The sequence below is a fragment of the Rhinoraja longicauda genome, chromosome 10, assembly GCF_053455715.1.
Source record: "Rhinoraja longicauda isolate Sanriku21f chromosome 10, sRhiLon1.1, whole genome shotgun sequence".
Classification (NCBI taxonomy): Eukaryota; Metazoa; Chordata; class Chondrichthyes; order Rajiformes; family Arhynchobatidae; genus Rhinoraja; species Rhinoraja longicauda.
Genome location: NC_135962.1, coordinates 11295382 through 11316366, shown reverse-complemented (window position 1 = coordinate 11316366; position 20985 = coordinate 11295382). Strand labels below are relative to the sequence as shown.

The 20985-nt window shown below is 43.4% G+C and overlaps 1 protein-coding gene across 5 annotated transcripts in view; it reads right to left on the bottom strand.

Moving 5' to 3' along the window:
• Positions 1-20985, bottom strand: part of mideasb (mitotic deacetylase associated SANT domain protein b) — a 70697-nt gene that overhangs the window by 20658 nt on the left and 29054 nt on the right. For all 5 annotated transcript variants that reach the window (XM_078406207.1, XM_078406211.1, XM_078406209.1 and 2 more), the window contains exons 3-5: positions 6420-6707; positions 2725-3064; positions 1254-1320 (exon numbers count right to left, since the gene is read on the bottom strand). In XM_078406207.1, coding sequence (XP_078262333.1) covers positions 1254-1320; positions 2725-3064; positions 6420-6707 — 695 coding nt within the window. The remainder of the gene's footprint in view (positions 1-1253; positions 1321-2724; positions 3065-6419; positions 6708-20985) is intronic.

Genomic DNA, 20985 nt, shown 5'->3' with positions numbered 1-20985 from the left:
TCTTAAGGATAGCGGAGTGAGGGGGTATGGGGAGAAGGCAGGAACGGGGTACTGATTGATAGTGATCAGCCATGATCGCATTGAATGGCGGTGCTGGCTCGAAGGGCTGAATGGCCTACTCCTGCACCTATTGTCTATTGTCTATTGTCTATTATAGTTTAATTGCATCCCACCCCTGTGCTCCCCATCCTTTGTTACCCAAATACAATCTGCCATGCAACCCCTGTGCCACTTAGTTCTAACGTTGGAGTGGTCCCCTGAAATAGAATTCACCACATGTGCACAGATTTATTCCAATGACCAGAATAATTTCTCTCTATGAAACCTATTAAGTCCAAACACCAAGTTTTAATCGGGCACTAGTGGGGAGATTATCTGTGCATATTGAAAACTAAAATATCAAAGTGATCTTGACCAAGCTCCCTGCCTTCTCCCCACATTCCTTGGGGTGCTCTCATGCTGTTTTCTTTCCCCCTTCAGGGGCTATCTTTTCACATAAGCTGGGTGGCAAGCTTATTGAAAATGGAAGGAAACCAAAGAAAAGCCATTCCATTTCAACTGTCTGCGTGCAACTACGGTAAGGGTGGAGATGAATGGCCAGCAATACCTTTGGCAGTACAGTGGTACAGCTGCTGCCTCACAGCGCCAGAGGCACGGGTTCGATCCTGACCTCGGATGCTATCTGTGTGAAGTTTGCAAGTTCTCCCTGTGACTGCATGGGTTCCCTCCGGGTGCACTTGCTTCCGCCCACATTCCAAAGACATGCAGGTTTGTAAGTTAATTGGCCTCTGTAAATTGCCCCTCGTGTGAGGGAGTGACTGAGAAAGTGGGAATAACATAGAATTAGTGTGAACGGGTGATCGATGGTCGGCATGGATTTAGTGGGCCAAAAGGCCTGTTTCCGTGCTATATCTCTAAACCTCTAAAGAGCAGCTAAGGCAAACCACAACATATCTAATCCAATGCATATAAGTCAGCGCAGACTTGTGGAAGCCTGCACCTTCTAGCTTGTAGCTGCTTGTGTAAGTTTCATGTTCTGCTGATAACCTGTGCTATTCTGCAGTCTCTGCCTATGCTACTCTGCCTGTTTCGAAAACAAAAAGCTTACATCCTTTTTTATGGAGACACAGGAACTGCAGATGCTGGAATCTTGAGCATAACACAAAGTGCTTGAGTAAATCAGTGGGTCAGGCAGCATCTCTGGAGGGAATGGATAGGCAACATTTCAGGTTGGAATCCTTTCTATTACTCACGGTTCAATGCTTGCAGGAGTGGCGTCATTCATGAGGGGCAGGAATGGAGGAGAGGTATCAGCACTGTCTAGAAAACAGAAAACAGAGTATTACCAACATCATAATCATAGTGCTGGAAGCCTTGTGCTCCCAGTGGCTGGGGTAGACAAGCTATGGTCTAAACCCATCTTTATGCCAGGAATTTGAACATTGAGGTGACAAGCCAGAGGCTCAGCGACTTTCTCTCATTCTATTCTTTCCTTCTTTCGTCTGCAGTTGTATAGGGCCCTGGTAAGATCACATCTGGAGTATTGTGTACAGTTTTGGTCTCCTAATTTGAGGAAGGACATCCTTGTAATTGAGGCAGTGCAGCGTAGGTTCACAAGATTGATCCCTGGGATGGCAGGACTGACATACGAGGAAAGATAGAAAAGACTGGGCTTGTATTCACTGGAGTTTAGAAGGATGAGAGGGGATCTTATAGAAACATATAAAATTATAAAAGGACTGAACAAGTTAGATGCAGGAAAAATGTTCCCAATGTTGGGTGAGTCCAGAACCAGGGGCCACAGTCTTAGAATAAAGGGGAGGCCATTTAAAACTGAGGTGAGAAAAAACTTTTTCACCCAGAGAGTTGTGAATTTGTGGAATTCTCTGCCACAGAGGGCAGTGGAGGCTAAATCACTGGATGGATTTAAGAGAGAGTTAGATAGAGCTTTAGGGGCTAGTGGAATCAAGGGATATGGGGAGAAGGCAGGCACGGGTTATTGATTGGGGACGATCAGCCATCATCACAATGAATGGCGGTGCTGGCTCGAAAGGCTGAATGGCCTCCTCCTGCACCTATTTTCTATGTTTCTATGTTTCTTAACCAAAATTCTGACATCTGTTCGACAGTATTCCTTTCTGCATTTCAAGACCTTGAAAGATGCAGGTTATTTGTAAAGCTATGAAAATATTTGAACAAAACATCATAAAACTTCATATTTTAGCAGTGGTTGCCTCCCAGGAGACAATAAGAAATTATTCCCTGTTGAGATTGATAATCTCAATAGGTTTGGAGAAAGGTCTAAAATAAGATGATGTATTCAGTCAATGGGGAGAGAGAACAATGGGAATAATGTTGTGGGTCCCTAAATGATTGAGCTTGTAATTCTCCGGATAAACTGTTCTCCAGGCATTTGCAAGTGTGCGTGTTTTCAAAGGTGGTAGAAGAGAGAAAACAGATCTGGACTAGACAAACTAATTTACCCATGTTGGACTTGGTATATTGTACGGGAAAAATGAAGATACCGTCCAAATGCAAATTCTATTGACTGCATCAACTATTCAAGATGGGGTTTTTTAGACAGATGTGATGTAAAAATTCCATTTAAGCACCCAAAGAGCCAAATATCAGAACTAGCCTTTACTTTGGAAGTAGTTGGTTTATTGGCCCGAAGTACATAGACAATTTACCGCTGAGAAGAAAAATTAAATGATCTCAACTTACTTGATCGGCTTAAACAGAATTTGGGCGTAGACTTTGGGGTGACCGGTTGGGACGAATTGGTTGTAGCTGACAAGATGGCGTTGAAGTAAAGTCCTGAACCCTCCCGCATGGGGCTGAGAATGGGCGGGGGAGTGTAGGGCGGTGGTTGGAAGTTCCTGTCCACCGAGTACTCAGGCAGTCTGATGGGCGATCGAAGGTTGCTCTGATAGAGGGTACCAGGTGGGTAAGCAATGACTGAGACATGGTTGTGGGGTTTGGGCGGAATGAAGAGGGGCTCTGGCCTGGGGCGCCGTTTCAGCTTGGCCGTCAGGTTCAGCTGACCTCTGGTGTGTTCAACTTCCTGCAACAACAAAAGAAAATCAGGCCTGACATTTAAATATAGCATATATGCATTTGGATAGACAGGGGCTGATTAGGGATAGTCACATGGTTTTGTATGTGGGAGATGTCTTACAAATCTGATTGAGTTTTTTGAAGTAGTAAGCAAAAAAAGGTTGATTTAGGGCAGAGCCACAGATGTTATCTAAATGGACTTCAGCAAGGCATTCGATAAAGTTCCGCATGATAGGCAGCTCTGGAAAGTTATATTGTATGGGATCCAGGGAGAGCTAGCTGACTGGATAGAGAATTGGCTTCATGGAAGGAAACAGAGGGTGATAACGCAAGGCTGTTTTTTGGTCTGCAGATCTATGACTAGTGATGAGCTTCAGGGATCAGTGCTGGGCCCATTGGTGTTTGTGGTTTATGTCAACGATTTGATTAGTAAGTTTGCAGATTACACTAAATGCGTAGTATCGTAGATAGCAAAGATGGTTATCCAAAATTACAGCAGGATCTTGATCAGTGGGCAAGTGGGCTGAGGAATAGTTAATGCGGTTTAATGCAGATACGAGTGAGGTGTTGCATTTTAGGAAGTCAAACCAGGGCAGGATTTTTATTGTGAATGGCAGGGCCCTGGGGAGTGTTGTAGAGTAGAGGGATCTAAGAGTGCAGGTGTCACAGGTAGAATAGGGTGGTCAATTGGTTCATTGGTTTTCATCAGTGTATTGAGTACAGAAGTTTGGATTTTATGTTGGTTCTACAAGACATTGGTGAGTCTGGAGTATTGTGTTCTGTTTTGGTCACCCTGCTAAAGGATGAATGTTATTAATGCACAAAGAGTGCAGAGAATATTTATCAGGACTAGAGAACCCAAGCTAAAAGGAGAGGTTGGGCAGGCGAGGAATGTATTCCGTGGAGCACAGAAGGCTGAAGGGTGATCTTGTACAGGTGTGTAAGATGGGGGGCATAGATCCACCTGCACCATGAGGGAACAATCCAAACATTTTGTTCAAGATGGCCGCGCCTTTGTGTTTGGCTGCCTGCCACTGTATGTTTCTTTTTTTTTTTCCTAATCAGATGTGCAGCACTTTGGTCAACGTGGGTTGTTTTTAAATGTGCTATACAAATAAAATTGACTTGACTTGACTTGACCTGCTCCATCGTTCCTATGCTCACCTGGATAAGCTGGGAAGCATTGAGAGAGTCATGTTCTTTTACTTTTCCAGTGCTTTTAACACCATCCGGCCTGCAATGCTAGGGAGCAAATTGACGAAGGTGGGGGTGGATGCCCCACTGGTGTTCTGGATCACCGACTACCTGACTAGACGACCACAATATGTCAGGCTACAGAACTGTCTCAGACATGGTGTTGAGCAACACAGGGGCCCCACAGGTCCACTCTCCCTTCCTGTTCACCATCTACACCTCGGACTTCAGATATAACTCGGACTCCTGCCATCTGCAAAAGTTTTCAGATGTCTCTGCAATTGTGGGCTGCATCAGTGATGGGAGGGAAGCTGAATACAGAGGTGTAGTCAACGGCTTTTCTGGCCGTTCAACACCGACAAGACTAAGGAGTTAATGGTGGACTGTAGGAAGAGAGGAACATCCCTGTCTCCTGTCCCCATAAATGGTGTGGATGTGCAGTTTACCAGGGAGTACAAATACCTTGGAGTGTACCTGAATAGTAAACTGGACTGGTCCAGGAATGCAGAGGCCCTGTACAAGAAGGAACAGAGCTGGCTGTACTTTTTGAGAAGGCTCCGCTCCTTCAACGTCTGCACTAAGATGCTGCAGATGTTCTACCAATTGGTGGTAGGCAGTACTGTATTCTCTGCTATATTGTCCTGGGGCAGCAGTGCAAAACAGTGGATGCCAATAGAATTAACAAACTCATCAGGAAGGCTGGCTCCGTCGTGGGGTCAGAGTTGGATTCATGGGAGATGTCTTGGAGAGGAGGATGCTCCTCAAACTGTGGAGCATCCTGGACAATACAGCTCACCCCCTCCATGACACACTGGTCAATCCGAGTAGTACCTTCAGCAACAGACTGGTTCCACCAAGCTGCAGGACAGAACACCACAGGAGATCCTTCTTCCCTGTGGCTGTCAAACTGTACAACTCCTCCCCCTTCTGTCATGGGGTAGACTGAGACCAAGCTCCTCCTCCTCCCCTCCCCCAATCTTTGCACATCCCCAATCCTTTCCACTCGTCATTTTAATTTCATGTTTCATGTATTTTGTGTTTTTATGTTGACAGATCAATTTCCCTCCTGAGATAAATAAAGTTCTATTGTATCGTATCTTAGAGAGAGTGAATATCTTTTACCCTGAGCAAAGGAATCAAGAAGACATAGGTTTAAGGTGAGAGGGGAATGACTTAATAGGAACCAGAAGGCGACAGAGGGTGGTGGCTAAATGGAACAAGCTACCAGAGGAGGTAGTTGAGGCAGGTACAACATCAACACTTAAAAGGCATTTGGACAGGTTCATGGATAGGAAATGTTTAGAAAGATATGGATTAAATACAGGCAGGTAGGACTGGCGTATATGGGGAATCTTGGTTGGCATGGGAAAGTTAGGCCAAAGGGCCTATGTTCCTGCAGTATGACTAGACATATTCCTTCAAACAATCCCTCGGAAAACCACTACAGGGCCAAGTTAGTGACTTAATTTCTGGGATTAGGACAATGACTGAACAAAAGTAGAGAACAGTAAACAGTTCCCATCTTCCACCTGCATCAACTTTAGCTCATCGAAAACTTCACACTTTATCCAGGCGCACAATAAGTTCCATTAACTCTTCATCCATCAATTATAAAGTTAGAGAGTTGAAGAACTATACAGCATGGAAACAGGCCCTTCGGCCCAACTTGTCCATGCCACCCAACTTGCCTGGACCAAGCAAGTTCCATCAGCCTGCCTTTGGCCCATATCCCTCCAAACTTTTCCAATCCAGAAACCTGTCCAAATGTCTGGAAGTTGTTCCATGTGCACATCACCATCTATGTGAAAAAGCTTCCCCTCAGATTTCCTTTTACATCTTTGCCCTCTCACCCTAAACCTTTGCACTCTGGTTCTTATTCCTATTTTCAAATCCAATCATGGTCTTGCTCTTCCCCATCTCCTCCACCTCCTCCAACCACACAGCACTCTCCTCCTTTGCACACCTCCATGAATTCCACTTACTCTTTAGAGATCTTGCATTCTCTCACCCTTATGCCTCTCATCTCCTCCTTTTAAATGCTCTCACTTCACTTGGCTTAATATCTTTTTTGCCAGTGTCAGCTGATAATGCCCCCGGTGAACACAACCCAAAGGGATCATACATTTAAAGCACCATACAAATATGATGTTGTTATTGAGGTAGTTTACCTGTAAGGAAGGGCCACCTCCAGAACCTCTACTCAATCTGCGCTTGCGGGTGGTCAATGGAATGGATTTCAACTCAGGCAGATCCCTCTCACTTGACAGATACTTCTGCGATTCCCCATCTCCTTTCTGATTGGCGCTTCTGACTGGCACAGACACGGGTATTACCAGTGGTACCAGGCAGCTGTCATCATGTCGGCCCCCAGGAGATACCGCTTCTGACAGGGTACTCTCAACCTTTGATTGCTCTGACATCCTCTTCCTTCCTTCCTCACCGTCATTCACCTGAGCCTAGAAGGGAAACAAAACATACCTGTCACCGTAACAAATTCACCACTGGAGGGTCCTGATCGGAAACATCGTCTGTTTATTATCTCTTTCACAGATGCAGCCTAGCTTGTCGAGTTTCTCCAGCAGGTTGTTTATTGTTCAAGATTTCAGCCTCTGCAGTCTCATGTATCTGCCGACTCTTATCAAAAATTACCATTCTCATAGTGTCATCCTTTCTAATGACACCATTCATTCCAGTCTATGGTGGAACCCATTCATTCCAGTCTATGGTGTTATTGACAGCAATTCTAGTCCTCCGCTTATTTTCCTGTAACATACTCTCACATGCATTTTCTTCTTTCCCTTACCATCACCACTGACCCCCCCCCCCCCCCCCGCTGCCTCAACTCCTACCCATGTTAATGATCTTACCGACACACTTAGGATAATCTGCAGTTGTAAATTAAGTTAGCAGCAATTCTTTGGGATGCTTGAGGAACTGACACACCCAGGGAGAAGCCACAGCCACTGGGAGAATGTGCAAACTCCACACAGGCAGCACCCGAGGTCAAGATTGAACCAGAGTTGTAGGAGCAATGAGGCAGCGGCTTTTTTGGCTGCACCACTATGCCACACAATGTTAGATTTACAAAGCTCTATGCAGCACAGTGCATAACCAATTCAGCATGCCACTCTAGTGTCATGCTCCACACGTTCCTCCCAATCTATATTACCTAACACTGTATAAAATTGACTTAATTTCTCATCATGGGGATACTAATTTAGGTTTTCCTTAAATTAATTTAAACTTATTTCTGTTGGGTTATTACAGAACATATTCACAGTAGTGTCATACAAAACAGAAACAGGCCCTTTGGCCCAACTCACCAGGCCGACCAAGATGCCCCATCTCAGCTACTCACATTTGCCTTATCCCTTTAAGCTTTTCGTATCCATCTGTGTGATAAAGTTGCCCCTCAGGTTCCTATTAAATCTTGTCCCTCTCACCATAAATCTATGTCCCCTGGTTCTTGATTCCCCAACCTTGGGTAAAAGACTGCATTTCCTCTATCTATTCTCCTCGATCTTATACAGCACTACAAGATCACACCTCAGCTCCTGTGCACCAAGGAATAATATCCTAGTCTAGTCAACCTCTCCCGAAAGTTCTGGTCCTCAAGTCCTGGCAACATCATCGTAAATCATCTTTGCACTCTTTCCAGCTTAATGACATCCTTCCTATAGCAGTGTGACCTAAGCTGAACACATTACTAAAGTGTGGCCTCACCAACATCATGTACAATTGCAACATACCACCCAAACATTTGTGTAGGAAGGAACTGCAGATGCAGGTTTAAACTGAAGATAGACACAATATGCTGGAGTAACTCACTAATGGAATTTAATATAGTCAAGTGTGAGTTGCATTTTAGGAAGTCGAACGAGGGCAGAACCTTCACAATGAATGGCGGGGCACTGGGGAGTGTAGAAAAGAGGGATCTCGGATTACAGATAATATTGGGTATTGGGTATAGAGGTTGGGGTAGACACAATGCTGGAGTAACTCAGTAGGACAGGCAGTATCTGGGTGACTTTTGGATTGAGACCCTTCTTCAGACTGAGTGGTGCTTGGGCAACTTACACCCCAGTGGCATGTATATTGACCATTCTAACTTCAAGTAACCCTTGTTTTTCCTCTCTCTCCATCCCTACCCCCCCCCTTCCCAGTTCTCTAACCAGCTTGACTGTCCTTGATTACATTTTATCTGTTTGCGTTGTTGTTACCTTCTCCTAGCTAACAATGATCCATTCTACATTTTCCTTGATCTCCATCCCCTTTGTACTGTTTACACACCTTTCACCAGCTTACCTCCCTCTCCCCTGACTCAGTCTGAAGAAGGGTCTCGACCCGAAACGTCACCCATTCTTTCATCCAGAGATGCTGCCTGTCCCGCCGAGTTACTCCAGCATTGTGTCTACCCCAACCTCTATACTCAATACCTAATATTATCTGTAGTCCGAGTTTTCTACACTCCCCAGTGCCCCGCACTTCATTGTGAAGGTCCTGCCCTCGTTCGACTTCCTAAAATGCAACTCACACTTGACTATATCGAATTCCATAGCAATTCCTCAACCTACTTACCCAGCTGATCAGGATTCCACTATCATTTTTGATAACCATCTTTGCTATTCAAAGTACCACCTACTTTAGTGTTATCTGCAAACCTACTAATTATGTCTTCAACATTCTCATCCAAATCTTTAATGTAGCAATAGCCCAGCACCAATACCCGACACACACACAGGCCTCCAGTCCATAAAACACCCTTCCACCACTAACCTCTGCTCCCTGAAGCCAATTCTGTGTCCTGATAGTTAGCTCTCCCTAAATTCCATGCAATCTAACCTTCCAGAGCAACCTACCATATGAAACTTACCAAAGACTTTGCTAAAATCCATATAGATAATGTCTATGGCTTTGCACTCTTCAACCTTTTAGGTTACATCTTCAAAACCACTCAATCAAGTTCATAAGATATACTTTCCCACATTCAAAACCATGCTGACTATCCCCAAAGTATATATTGCATATACAATTTATCCTTCAGAATCCCTGCCAGTAATCCCTCCACAGATGTTGCACACACTCGTCTATAGTTCCCTGACTCTTACCCAGATCTTGCGTGGGCCATCAAGGCTTGCTGAATTCCCATTCTCATACCGACCTTTCTGTCCTGGGGCTCCTCCATTGCCAGAGTGAGGCCACACACAAACTGAAGGAACAGCACCTCACATTCTGCTTGGGTAGCTTCCAATCCAATGGTATGCACATTGAATTCTCCAATTTTAGGTAGCTAATACCTCCTCCCCTTCCCCCCCCCCCCCCTCTTCCTTGTGCCCCATCAGGATTTACACCCATTTTTTCATAATCCCACCCCCTTTCACCTTGGGCCCCCCAACCATATCCGTGACCATGGCTTCACATTTCATACCTCTTCACTCCTTGCCTCACATCCTTTTGTCTTATCATTTCTGTCCTTATTCCAACCACCCTTCAATCAAATCCCCGTCACCTGTATCCACCTATCACTTCCCTGGGTTTAACCTGTCCCCACCTCTCTTCCAGCTTTCTTCCCCTCTGCCTCCCCATTACAACCATACTGAATAAGGGTCCCAACCCGAAACGTCACCTATCCAAGTTCTCCAGAGCCTGACCCGCTGAGTTACTCCAGCACTTTACGTCTTTTTCTTTTGCTGACGACAACCAAATTCTCACGTCACAAATTGCAAACAATCAGCTGTAAACATCGTCAAGTCTGATCTAATGAAAGATGAAAATTAATTGTTGAAGCAGCGGAAGATAGTTGATTCAGGGAATTCACCCAAGAAGTACTTGGAACAAATGTTTTGGGCAAGATAACACACACTCCACTCCCTATTCACACTGGCTATGGCCTGAACCCCTTTCCCATTCACTTCGAAGTTTACCAGGGTTTCTGTACTGCTGTCAGAGCAGTAACTCTCACCTTGCTTTTGCACAAGGTATTCAGGTTGAAATTTGAAGATATAACAGAAAATTATGGAGAGACATCTGCAGAGAGAGAACAGTGTATAGACTATACAGGTGACCCTGGTCATCCACATGCCTGTCATGTTAAATCTCCATCCCACTCTGACCCTATTTTTTAACTCCTCTACTGTTCCAACAAAGCCCAACAGCAGCTCAACGAATATCCATGTCTGGAAATGTTGCAGCCCTTGGGGCTCCACATTAAATCTACAGTCTCACCAGTCTGTGTCAGAAATGCAATTATGCAACATGAACTCAGTTTCTCCCTTTTTGACCTCAGATTTTCATCACCTGCATTTTTTAAAAGTTTTTTGAAACCATATACAAGCTATAATAAGTATGGTGGTCAGGTTACTGGAGTAAACCAGACACCTGACCCGAGTAGGATTTTTATGAAGTTTGAGAAGGGTCCTGACCCGAAACATCACTTATCCATTAATTCTCCAGAGATGCTGCCTGACGCACTGAGTTACGCTAGCATTTTGTGTCTATCTTAAGAATTTCATTGTTGTAGTCTTAGTGCAAATGACAATTAAAACACTTTTGACTCTCTCTTTACTCTCAATGATCTGAAGACAAATTTAAATCCTTGGGGAATTTGAGTTTTAATAATCTAGAATTAAAATGTGGCATTAGTCATAGAGAAAATGAAATTACTGGACTGTACTTAAAATCTTGTCGGGTCCCCATTACAATCGTCAAATATTCACATCACAGGAGGCCATCCAGTCCACTGTTTATGTGCTGATCAAAGAAATCTCCCGAGCCTAATCCCCACCTTCAGCACTGGGTCTGTGACCCTGTAAATCACTGCTTCAAATACACATTCAAGAACTGCTTTGAGGGTTTGTGCCGCGTTCAAGCAGCAAGTTCTCGACCCCCAGTGAAGAAAAATTTCCTCAATTCTCTTCTAATCCTTCTACATATTTCTGCACTCCCCCCCCCCCCCCCCCCCAGATGTGGGAAACATCCTTCCTAGAAACTCTACCCAAGTCCCTCATCATTTTCTACACATTTGTTTCCCCTCAGTCTCAGCAATCTGACAACCAATCTTTCCTCACTGAACTTAAACTGGCCTTTATATTCTGATATGCTTTTTAAAAATTACAGTACAATAACAGCAGTCCTCCAATAGCCTTAACCACTACAATGGTCAACGAAGATTGAAAAATTAAGATTGGTGCCTCTGCATTATCCTCTCTTGCAGAAACGGCCTGGAATTTATTTCATCCATGCCTGACCATGTATTCAATTATGAAGATGCCAACGTCCTTGATACTTCCTTTTACCAAACTTATCCCAGGCCATGTCCCCCACTGTTCACCATTGGCTTTGTATTCACTATTAATTGTGTAGGAGCCAATTATGCTTAATTCAGTTATTGTCATTGTGTTATGGCTATGTTTTAATATTTCAAGTTTATGTCTTTTTTGTCTGCTTGTGGGTGTGACTTAATGCGTAATAGGGAGTGTCTAGATGGGAGGTGGCTAGCGTGGTGACAGAGGTTGTGGGTCAGTTTAGACTCGGAGGATGGTGAGTATACAGTTCGTTACCACGCGCTCGTACCATGCGCTCGCACCGGTTATATTTGTAAGAACCATACGGTAATAACTGCAAGAATTCTAGATATTGTTAGAAGAAGAAACAGTTGATAAAGTACGGAAACTGATGAATTACTCTATGATTTGTGCTACTTTAATAAAACCAATTAATGAAGAAGTTTGGAAGATTAGTTTTGTCATATCAGGGTGCGACGTGTGCGTAAGCTATAACTACATTTCATCCCCGAGCAGTAATGGCTATCGAAGTGCGATTTCGAGATGGTATAGAAACTGCCATTACATTAGAGTAAAGAACTTGCTCTGAAGGAATTAGAGTAAAGAACTGCTCTGAATGGACTAAAGTAAAAGGAATTTAAGAAATACTTGTTCTACAAGTAAAATCCAATTCTACAGTGGAATTGAAGAAGAAGCTGAATCTCTGCCAGAGATTGGAGCTGAGATCCTGGAACAAAGAACCTGCCGGTCGAAGGCAAATTGACACGGTCTACACCTGGATCATCGGAAGATTGAAGACTTAATTGACCGGGTACCGTGAGTAGACGACTGTTTAGTCGTAATTTGAAGTTAAGAAGTTTAAAAAGCTTAAAAGCCTGTGGAAGATTTCTGCAGAAGTACTACTTGACACAAGAAGCTTGTTTTTGCTACGACGAGATAAGGAAGCCCAACTCGCAGAGCACGACCTTGAGAATTAATGATGTTATGAACTTCTGCAAGATAAAGTGCTCAGCCAGCGATTGTTTACCATAGGTGCTGGCCGAAGACTTTCAGCCTTGAAATTAATGATATATTTTGAAAAAATGCTCATTTTGTTTTGAATTCTTCTGGTGTTGCTGGAACATAGTGATAAGCACCAATTATCATGGATCTTCCGTCAGGTAAGTATGAAGAACTGCCACAGGAGGGAAATGTGGAGCAAAAGGCAAGAAGATATGAAAAAAGAGACATTCAACTTTCGGAAAAGGGACTGGCAGCCTATCTGGAAAGATGCCAGAAGGAGAGAGACAAGCTGTGGAGGAAGGTCATCAAATCGATTGAATATCAGAAGGAACTGATGGAATCAGATGGGAATGCGAACACTGTACGATCTAATATGGATTACCTACTTAACCTTCGCCAAGAGGTTGGAGAAAAACAACACTTAACAAAGGAGCAACTCGAATGGCACACTCAGTGGTTCCAAGAGAGGAAAAAGATTTTTGATTGTTTCGTGGGTGACGTGGAGAAATGGATGTCTGTAGCCACGGCTCAAACATCGTACTCTACAGTGGAAGGTGCGATGCAACGAGGCGTTGAGGTGGAAGAAGAGATTACACCTCAGGATAGTGTCTCAAACGTTTCAACGCGAAGATCTAGATGTAAATCCAGTTCTGTAGCCAGTTCAGCTACGAGGGTCTCTGCTCAAATTGAAGCTGAAGCTGAGATGGCTGCTCTCTTGCTAGAAGCTGCCGCCTTAGAGAAGAAATATCAGCTTGAGGAACAGGAAAGACAGGTAAAGAGAGAAGCGGCAGAACGAGAAGAACGAACAGAACAGTTGAAGAGAGAGAAGGAACGGCTGGAAATAGCCACGGAGCTGGCAGCTGCGGAGATAAGGAAGGATGCATTGGATGGCCAAAGGTCTAAATGCAGCTCGAGAGTTTCACAGAAGAGGAGTTCCTTAATCCAAGGAGGAGCTACTAAGCTGGAAACAAAAGCCGAGGCCAACCTACAGCCAGAGCCAGCCTGGTCTCGTAACGCTGAACTGGCACTGAGTAAATGGATGGTCGATGAAACTTCAACAAAGCAACCGGGTGCTAGATCGAAGCAACCTACCTCTGGGATGCCTGCTACGGCTCGAGATGAGCCAACCCAGTACTCTTTTCAGAGGCCTGCTCGTCAGCTACCTGCACACAGACAGAGACAGACAACTGACTATGGGGCTCATGACAGAGTTTACCAGGATCGCCCTGAACCAAGCCAGGGACCTCAAAATGAGTTCTACGAGTTAGTAAGGAATCAAACGAGACTCAGTGAGCTCATGGTCCAACAAAATCTTTCTGCTACCTTACCCCCAATGGTGATTCCTAACTATGATGGTGATCCCTTACAATATGAGACTTTCATAGCGGCGTTCGAAGAAGGAGTGGAAATGAAAACCACGAGTTTCAGAGATGGCTTACGAATTTTTACACGAATGGATACGTGAAGCAGCTTGTTAAGAGTTGCCGATATTTGCCTGCAGGTGAGGGCTACCGGAAGGCAAGAGGATTGCTTGAAATGCATTTTGGAGACAAACAGAAGATTGCTAACACATACATGAAAAAGGCCATTGCTTGGCCAGTTATTAAGGCGGAAGATGTGAGGGCTTTGCATGAGTTTGCGATGTTTCTTAGTGGTTGTTGTAATTCCATGAGAAATAGCAGCCACATGGAAGAAATGAACATCGTGAGTAATATGAAGGCTATCATGCTAAAACTGCCCTATCGGCTTAGGGAAAAATGGAGAGACAAAGCAGCACTGATACGGGAGGTCGAAACAAAGGGGGCAATGCTTCCCGACTTAGTGAATTTCATGGAAAGAGAAGTACGGTTAATGTCAGACCTACGCCATGGGAATATTCAAGATCCCAAATCAGCAACTGTTAAAGACTCTACATTTACTAAGGGCAGGGGAAGATGAGGACCTAAGGAAAACAGTTTTGCTGCCACTGTAATACCTGTAGAAAAGAAGGGCGGAGTGAAAGAAGAGGTATCTACCGTTAAACGACAAGGGTTTTGCTCTTCGTGTAATGAAGTTGGCCACACTATAAGATGGTGTCGGAAATTCAAGGAAAGGGATTATAAAAAAAGGATTGACTTCTTGAAGGAGAAAGCAATCTGCTATGGATGTCTGAAGAAAGGACACATGGTCAAAGACTGCAGGAATAAGATAATTTGTAGCATATGTAAGCAAGAGCATCCTGAATTGCTTCACATCGAAGAGAGGAATACAGATGGGAAGCCAGAGCAAGTGGAACAAAAGGAGAAGCCAGCTATGAGTGACGTTTTTGTTCTTCATCAGTTAAATGCGCATATTGGGGCCGGGGTAGAAACCTGTTTTCCCCATCTTACTGGTACAGGTAAGGAGCGACGAGGGGAATACAGTGCTGAAAAAATATGCATTTTTGGACAGTGGAAGTTCAGCTACCTTTTGTACAGAAAGTTTGATGAGGAGGCTGGACATTACAGGAGAAAAGGTTAAACTTCTCATGAACACCATAAATGGTCCGAAATACCACGATAGTTATCATATTGCAAATATGGAAATATCTAGTCTGGAGGAAGACAACTTCATGCAAGTATCTGATGTGTTTACACAAAAGACTATGCCCGTCTCTCATCCATATATACATAAGCAGAAAGACTTGGAAAAATGGCCTCACTTGAAGGAGGTCAAATTACCCAAAATAAATTTGGGTATTGACCTGCTTATCGGAACGAATGCTTTGGAGGCATTAGAACCTAGAGAGGTTATTACCTGTCAAGAAGGTGGACCGTTTGCCGTGAGAACCGTACTCGGATGGGTTATCTATGGCTCCTTGAGAAAGAATAATAAAGGCAGGGAAAAGAATAATTATACTGCTGCTGCCGTTAATCGGATATCTATCGTAAATCTGGAGGAGTTGTTGACTAAGCAACATAATCATGACTTCAATGAAAGAGCCGGCAAGGAATCAGAAGAAATGTCTGGGAAAGAAAAAATATATACCACCGAATGCTCCTGGCCAAAGTCTAAGGAGAATACCCAGGAAGATACAAAGGGTCATGAGAAAAAGAAAAAAGAAATGAATCTGAATGCATGCGGCCAAAGTTCAAAGAAAACTCACAAGATGATGTGAAATCCAGTGAAAAATGGAAAGAGAAAAAAAAGGATTCTGGAAACCCTCAATCCAAATTGAAGGAAAGCATACATGAAGATGCTAAAAGCAGAGAAAAGAAAAATGAATCTGAACATGGTCCAACTAAATCCAGAGAGAAATTGCATGATGACACAAGAAATCATGAGAATGTTAGAGAATCAAAATGAATCTGGAAGCTCTCGGTCAAATTCAAAGGAAACTGTACAGGAGGATGCTCAAAATAAAGATAAACAGAACTTTGAAAATTCATGGTCAAGATCCAAGGAAGATTTGCAAGAAGATAAATCAAGGGAGAAGAAAATAGTAAAGAGAAGAGAATCTGAAAGCTCCTTGTCAAAATATAAGGAAAGAGTTGATGGCTCTTGATCCAAAACAAAGGAATGCATTGAATTGTCTCGATCGAAGTCCAAGGAAGATGATGAATATATTCAAAAAGGAATAGGGAAAAGGCATGATTATGAAACAGTAGCTCAGTTAGAATCTAACCAGAAACAACTGGAAAGTCTTGATGAGATGCACAAAATAAAGGTTGCAGAACTGAATCAAAGTTTGATGAATAGATTGGCTCAGCAGATGGAAGAACTAAAAGAAAAACATGAGAACGAGATTCAGGAAAAGGAACAGGAAGTCACAAAATCGAAACTTTACCTGGAAGCTTCAAATAATGATAAGGACAAACTATCTAGCAAAGTAGAAGAGCTTACAGGAGAAGTTGCTTCAAGAGCAGATAGAATGCAACAGCTCCAAGTGGAGCTCCAAGAAGCATCTTGCCAGATTGGTGCTTTGTTGGGAAGTGAAATAATCCTGAAAACTAGATTAGAAACACTTGAAGAGACTGCTAGTCAAACTTTACTGGCAAGAAGTGAGTTGAAAAATACGCATGAACAAAGCCAGGAGAGGATTTGTGAACTTAATTGTTTTAATGAAGCTGATGGAAAAATAGAGTTGCAAATCAATAAATTTACTTCTTTCTGTTTTGATAAAATCAATAACCTTAGCGAGCAACTTAAAGTTTACCAAGCTCAATTTGAGAAGATAAAAAAGGCATTTATGAAAGGGATCTGTGAAATTCGTGATTTAGAAATTCATGTTCATGAGTTGATAAACAAAAAAAGTCTTATTAAATGATTCAGTGCAGCATATCACAGTACAACTGCAAAATAAAGAGCAGAATATTAAGACCTTACAAGCAGAATTACAAATCATTAGTGCAGAGCGCGACACACTCCAACAAGAAAGCAAACTCAGCAAACAGCTTTTGAAAGAGAAGGAGGTACACATTGAAAATTGTAAAACAGAACTGGCAGAAAATGCAGATATGTATAAATTCGTCACTCAACAGCTGAAGGAAGAAGACTCAAACATCTTAAGTTGCCAGGAAGATATAAAGAGTTTAAAGTTGCAACTTGAGCACCATGATATCGTTGTAGATAAAGAAGCTATATCCTTGCTCAACGAACAACATCAATTGGAACAACAAAAGCTGCTGAACCAAATAGATCAACTATCTGCAAGTATTGAAGCTAATTCTCGAGAGAAAATTTTAGCTCTTGGACAGGTAGATCAATATAAAAACAAGTTAGCAGAATGGAAGAAAAGAACAGAAATAAAATTTGTGCAGCACAACAACAAAATGAAAGAGCTCGAGTCAAATTTGAAGATGTCTGTTCAACAGAATGAAGAAAAGGATGGCCAATTGTCATTACTGAGAGCAGAGGTAGAAAAGCTGACTAATAGTTTACAAAATGTTAGAAAGGAAACGGAACATGCAGAAAATGAAAAGACACAATTAGTTACTGATCTGAATGCACAGCTGCAAGCAGCTAAATCCAGAATGGCAGAACTAGATCAAGTTATTACTACAAAGTCTCAACAATGGAAGATTGAAGAATTGCGAAATAAATTTGTACGCCAATGTATATAATGCATGTTGTTTTGTTGTTTGATGAATATTATGCTTTTATAGCTCCTTTGATATCTATTAGTAATCGCTTCGTTATATACGCAGAACAATTAGGGGCCGGTATGTAGGAGCCATTTACGCTTAATTCAGTTATTGTCATTGTGTTACGGCTATGTTTTAATATTTCTAGTTTATGTCTTTTTTGCCTGCTTGTGGGTGTGACTTAATGCGTAATGGGGAGTGTCTAGATGGGAGGTGGCTAGCGTGGCGACAGAGGTTGTGGGTCAGTTTAGACTCGGAGGATGGTGAGCATACAGTTCTTTACCATGCGCTCGTACCATGCGCTCGCACCGGTTATATTTGTCAGAAACATACGGTAATAACTGCAAGAATTCTAGATATTTTTAGAAGAAGAAACAGTTGATAAAGTACGGAAACTGATTAATTACTCTGTGATTTATGCTACTTTAATAAAACCAATTAATGAAGAAAAGAAGTTTGGAAGATTCGTTTTGTCATATCAGGGTGCGACGTGTGCGTAAGCTATAACCACATTTCATCCCCGAGCAGTAATGGCTATCGAAGTGGGATTTCGAGATGGTATATAAACTGCCATTACAAATTGCAATAGGATATCGTGGCTTAATTGTAAAAGACTGCATAAATTTAAATTTTATGAGAGCTCTAGATGAAACAAATTTGGATGCAGAGTGCATGAATGTGATCTGCCATCCTACCCCATTAAAGTCATAAAGCTGAATAGCATGGGAACAAAGCTTCGGCCCACTCTGTCTATGCCGACCAAGTTGGCATTTTGCACTCGTCTCATTTGCCTTCATTTGACAATGTATCATCTGCTGGAGGTGCTGTAGCCCTCCAAAGCCTTACTATTCATATATTTGCCCAAATGTTTTCTAATTCCAAATGGGATGTGCCTCATCTACAGAGAGGTAAGCAGAATCATCATAAACAGTTGGGGCATTGCATACCAGAGTCAGGAATTCATGATGCAGCTCATTAAGACTTTGGCTAGGTCTCATTTGGAGTATACGTGCGTTCTGGTCACCTCAATGCAGGATGGATGTGGAGGCTGTGGAAATTGCAGAAGAGGTTTACCAGAATGCGGCCTGGTTTAAAGGGTATGAGCTGCAAGGAAAAGTTGGACATACTTGGATTACTTTCGCCAGTACGCCAGAATTGAGGGGAAATCTGATAGAAATATATAAATTTATGGGAGGCACAGAGAAGGTAGCCAGTCAGAACCATGTTCCCCATGGATGGAAATATCAAAACTATGAGGGCGTCACTAGGAGGTTTTTGGGTGAGAAGGACAAAACTTAAAGGAGATCTGCAGAGCAAGTTTTTTTTTTACACAGAGGGTGGTGGTTGCCTGGAACGCAGTGCCAGGTGTAGTGGTGTAGGTAGATACACTAGTGGCATTTAAGAGAGGCACATGGATAGGCTGGAATGGATCATGTCCAGGCAGATGATCTAGCCATCATGTAGGGCACAGTCATCGTGGGTGAAGGGGCCTATTCCTGTGCGGCACCTTACAATGTTCTATGTGCTATATCCTCACTCTCCACTTTACCATCAATTTTGGTGTCATCTGCAAAGTTACTAAACATGTTAACTACTTTGTCGCCCAAATCTTTAATGATAACAAACAGCAGCAGACATAGCACTGACCTGCTGCAGCACATCACTGGTCACAGGCCTCCAGTAGAAAAACCAGCCCTTCACAATTACCCTTTGACTCCTTTCTTTAAATTAATTTTGAATTCAATTAATTAGCTCACCTTGGATTCCATACAATTGAACATTTCAGACAGACCTACCATGTGGGACCTTGTCAAATTGTCATAGGCCTTGCTAAATAAAGTCCGCGCTAAATAAAGTCCACGCTAAATAAAGTCCCCATGGTCAACATCCGCTTCGCTCCCCCTCAATTCGCTTAGTGATTTCTTTTAAAAAACTTAGATTTGCAAGAGACAATTTCTCCACACTAAGCCATGCTTAATATCCCTAATCGGAGCATGCCTATCCTAATGCTGGTAGAACATGTCCTTAAGAAGCTCCTTCATCAACTTATCCACTGCGACTTTAGGTTCAGTGGCCTGTAATCACTGGCTTGTCCTTGTTGTCCTTATGTAACGTAAGGTAGACATGAAATGCTGCAGTAACTCAGCGGGTCAGGCAGCATCTTGGGAGAGAAGAAATGGGTGACGTTTCGGGTCGAGACCCTTCTTCCGACTGATGTCAGGGGAGGGGGCTGAACAAAGATAGGATGTAGTTGGAGACAGGAAGACTAGTGGGAGAACTGGGAAGGGGGAAGGGGATAGGCAGGGAAAGCAGGGACTATCTGAAGTTGGAGAAGTCAATGTTCATGCCGCTGGGGTGTAAACTGCCCAAGCGAAATACGAGGTGCTGTTCCTCCAATTTGCACTAGGCCTCACTCTGACAATGGAGGAGGCCCAGGACGGAAAGGTCAAATTGGGAATGGGAGTTGAAGTGCTGAGCCACCGGGAGATCAGGCAGGTTAAGACAGACTGAGCGGGGGTGTTCAGCGAAATGATCGCCGAGCCTGTGCTTGGTCTCGCCGATGTAGAGAAGTTGACATCTAGAACAGCAGATACAGTAGATGAGGTTGGAGGAGGTGCAGGTGAACCTCTGCCTCACCTGGAAAGACTGTTTGGGTGGAGTCGAGGGGGGAGGTAAAGGGACAGGTGTTGCATCTCCTGCGGTTGCAGGAGAAAGTACCTGGGGAGGGGGTGATTTGGGTGGGAAGGGACAAGTGGACCAGCGAGTTTCAGAGGGAACGGTCTCTGCGGAAAGCAGAAAAGGGGTGGAGATGGGAAGAGGTAGAATCACTTTGGAGGTGGCGGAAAAGTTGGAGGATATGTTGTATGCGACGGCTGATGGAATGGACGGTGAGGACAAGGGGGACTCTATCCTTGTAATGAATAGGGGGGAGGGGGGATCAAGAGCGGAGCTGCGGGATATTGAGGGGACCCTAGTGAGAGCCTCATCTATAATGGAAAGGGGAACCCCCGATTTCTAAAAAGAAAATGAGGACATCTCCGATGCCCTTGTATGGAACACCTCATCCTGGACGCAGATGCGGCGTAGACGAAGGAATTGGGAGTTGGGGATAGGGTTTTTACAGGGAATAGGGTGGGAAGAAGTGTAGTCAAGATAGCTATGGGAGTCAGTAGGTTTGTATGTCCTTATGTAACGGTACATTAGCCACTCCCCAGACTTCTACAATCCAATGGCTGCCTCGCCAACAGTCTGTCTGTCCCTTTCTTTTTGTTGTTTTTTTAGTATGTGTTAAATGTATGTTTTTAATGTTCTTTAGCTTGTTTTATATGGGGGTGTGGGTGGGGATT